Here is a 3,209-nt window from a genome sequence, read left to right as displayed (position 1 = left end):
GAACGATATAATTAAGGGAGATATTTGTAGCCCAATAGTGAAGGAATTTAGCAATTAACACAAGATCTTTGTACTACAAATAGTGTAACACAAAGGAAAATATTTACGCGTATTATATGTTTACAATCAAACCAAATAATTTAACCTTACCAATTACCTATCAGAAGTGTGAAAACACGTCACTTAATTATGATCAATAGATCGATAAATATGTGCATGAAAAACACATATCTTGATGTAAGCAACATGATACAGTACGTAAATTGTTTCAATAATACATGTCCTTCAATTTTTCCACACCCAAAGATCTTTTCCATTTTGCCAACTTAAACGACAATTTGATCCTTCTTCTGCACCCATCAAACAAGCATAAAGCTCATCAAATTGCAAATTAGACTCACTATTATTTTTTACCAATGAACAACTCACATCTTCTTGGAAGCTAGAACTCACTACTACTTCCTCACAACCACTAGAAATGGAATTAGCTGCAATTAAAGGAATTAATCCTTGTGTTTCCTCATGTCCTTGTGCTTTTTTACAAGCAACTAACATCTCATTTAACTTCTTCAACTCGACTCGAAGACGTTCATTTTCTTTCTCAATCTTCCTCTTCTCAGCTAATGCAGTGCCAAGCTTATGTTGGAGTGCATTGTAGTCGAGCTCGAGGCTTTGGTTCTTCCATCTAGCTCGTCTATTTTGGTACCTGTCGAAGACATAATTAAGTAAATAAATGTATGCTTTTTCCGACAGCTTAAGTTTTTAGATGAAATGATCATATAATTTAACAGAACGTACGTACCATATAGCAATTTGTCGTGGAGGAACACCTAACTCTTTAGCAAGTTGGATTTTTTGCTCTGGCTCAAGCTTCTTTGTTGAATCAAAACTCTCCTCTAACCTCTTGACTTGTTCTTGATTTAGCCTCTTTTTGTTGTGGTTCAATATAGATTGGTGTTTATGTAGGTATTGAGAATTCAAGAAATTATTCATGTTAGAGAAATGAGATATAAGTTTGGGAATTTGTAATGAAATGGTGTAATGCTTTTATGTTGTTGCATTTATACAAAAAAAAAAATCAAGTCTTGAAAATATTTTTAAATTATTCTTTTGAATTGTTTAATATACATAGGGAAGGTTCAAAATATTTGTGTAGGGATAGGGCTGACTTCTCATGCAGTGAGTTTGATGTTCACGTGAAGTTGGTCCTACTATGTTATTAAAGAACAATATTTTTTTAGTAAATTAACATTTAGATTATTTAACTTTATTATCCGATACAGATTAAGGAGTTGATAATCTAATAAAGTAACAATATCTTTCTATTTTTTAAGAAAAAAATAATAATACCAAACTAGTTTCAATGTCCGTATCATGTACTTGGTCATCTTTTTGTTTCTCCACTACAACAATATTTCATTTTAAAAGACAAAACAATATTAAAGGAAGAGAATAGAAAGAAAACATATCCAGATTAATGCCACCCATTTTTTTTGTTTTGGTGATCAAAGCTAAATTTTAAGAGAGCATAGCTGTATATATGCAATAATATATATTCCTTATAGTCCTTTTGAAAAGAATATTCAGTTCTTTGATAAATGTTTAATTATTTGGTTGAGATTTTAGGCCGATCAAGTTTATGTTGTAGCAAGCCATTTGTTAAAAGGAAAGTTTTTTCAATACAAGAAAGATATTTGAAGTAGTACACCAATAATTTCTTAGTTAACTTTATTTAATCAACTATTTTACAATCATTTAAAAAAATTATTTTGACCATTTCTAACTTTATCTATATCATCTAGTCCTTTCCTATTATGCCCTCACCAATCCGAAATCAACAATCTTGAAATGACTTCTTAATTTGGTACCTTATCAAAAAACATTATTGGGTCGGGTTCAACTATAAGGCGTGCTAATTAACGCATTAGCTCACTAACTTTTCATCCTCCTAAATCATACTTATAATTTATAAGTTGTAACGACCCGATTTGTCATTTTAAGAATTAACGCCCCGTTCAATGACTTAAGGTCTCGAGCAACTTCGTAATATGTATTATGACCCGCGGGTGTGATCGAGTTTGATTTACTAAAGATTCGGAATTAAATTAAAAGAACAATCCTTATTTAGAAGCTTAAATGGAAAGAGTTGACTGGAGAGTTGACTTTTGAGTAAACGACTCCAGAATAAAATTTTGATGATGTCAATAGCTCTGTATGGTGATTTTGGACTTAGGAGCGTGTCCGGAAAATTATTTGGAGGTCCATAGTGGAAGTAAGCTTGAAATGGCGAAAAAATTAAATTTGGGGAAGTTTGACCGGGGGGTTGACTTTCTGATATCGGGGTCAAAATATTATGCTGAAAATTTGAATAGCTTCATTATGTCATTTATGACTTGTGTGCAAAATTTGAAGTCATTCCTGATTGATGTGATATGTTTCAGCACAAGATATAGAATTTGAAAGTTCAAAATTCATAGATTTTGATTTGAGGTGTGATTCGTCATTTTGATGTTGTTTGATATGATTTGAGGCCTCGAGTAGGTCCGTGTTATATTACGGAACTTGTTGGTATGTTCGGACGGGGTCCCGAGGGCTTCGGGTGAGTTTCGGATACTTAACGGATCAAATTTGAATTTGGAGGAGGAGCTGAAGCAGCTGGGCTGCTGGTGTGATCGCACCTGCGCGAAAAAGGGCCGCAGGTGCGAGCTCGCGGATGCGAGGAATGATTCGCATAAGCGAAAATGCATGGGCTGTCCAGGCACCACGGGTGCGAAAATATCACCGCGGGTGCGAAAAATATCATCGCGCGAAGACCGCAGGTGTGAAGAAATCACCGCGGATGCGAAGACTGCAGGTGTGAAGAAATCACCGCGGATGCGAAAATCCTGTACAGAATGTTAAAAACAGAGGGCGAGTTTTGCCATTTTTTGACCTTCAAACACGGTTTTTGGGGAGATTTTGAGAGAGAATTCAAGGAAAACTTGAGGTAAGTCACTTGTGATCATTTCTAATCCATAATATTGAATTATCATCGACTAATCCGACTAGATTACATGTGTTTTGAGGTGTAAATCGGGGTTTGAACATAGGGATTTGAAAATAAGATTTGATGATTTGGATGTCGAATTGAGGCCGGATTTTTGTAAAAATGGTATGGTTAGACTCGTGGTTGAATGGGCTTTCGAATTTTATAACTTTTGTCGGATTTC

General features: G+C 34.5%; 1 protein-coding gene across 1 annotated transcript; it reads right to left on the bottom strand.

Annotated features, from left to right (window-relative positions):
* Window positions 1-214: 214 nt before the first annotated feature.
* LOC104102178 (homeobox-leucine zipper protein ATHB-52-like) lies at window positions 215-1,947 on the bottom strand. The gene is made up of 2 exons (XM_009609826.4): window positions 803-1,947; window positions 215-706 (listed from the first exon to the last, which is right to left on the bottom strand). Exons 1-2 carry the CDS (start codon window positions 991-993, stop codon window positions 286-288), a joined length of 612 nt encoding a protein of 203 aa, XP_009608121.1. The 5' UTR covers window positions 994-1,947; the 3' UTR covers window positions 215-285.
* Window positions 1,948-3,209: the final 1,262 nt, after the last annotated feature.

Source organism: Nicotiana tomentosiformis, chromosome 8 (assembly GCF_000390325.3).
Source record: "Nicotiana tomentosiformis chromosome 8, ASM39032v3, whole genome shotgun sequence".
Classification (NCBI taxonomy): domain Eukaryota; kingdom Viridiplantae; phylum Streptophyta; class Magnoliopsida; order Solanales; family Solanaceae; genus Nicotiana; species Nicotiana tomentosiformis.
The sequence above is the reverse complement of the archived record's forward strand: the minus strand, read 5'-3'. Positions and strand labels throughout refer to the sequence as shown.

Bases quoted from the DNA above. Each gene is read 5' to 3' on its own strand.
- LOC104102178 (XM_009609826.4), bottom strand. From the start codon at position 993: ATGAATAATTTCTTGAATTCTCAATACCTACATAAACACCAATCTATA. The intron at 707-802 runs GTACGTACGTTC...TGTCTTCGACAG, and splicing joins CCACGACAAATTGCTATATG to GTACCAAAATAGACGAGCTA.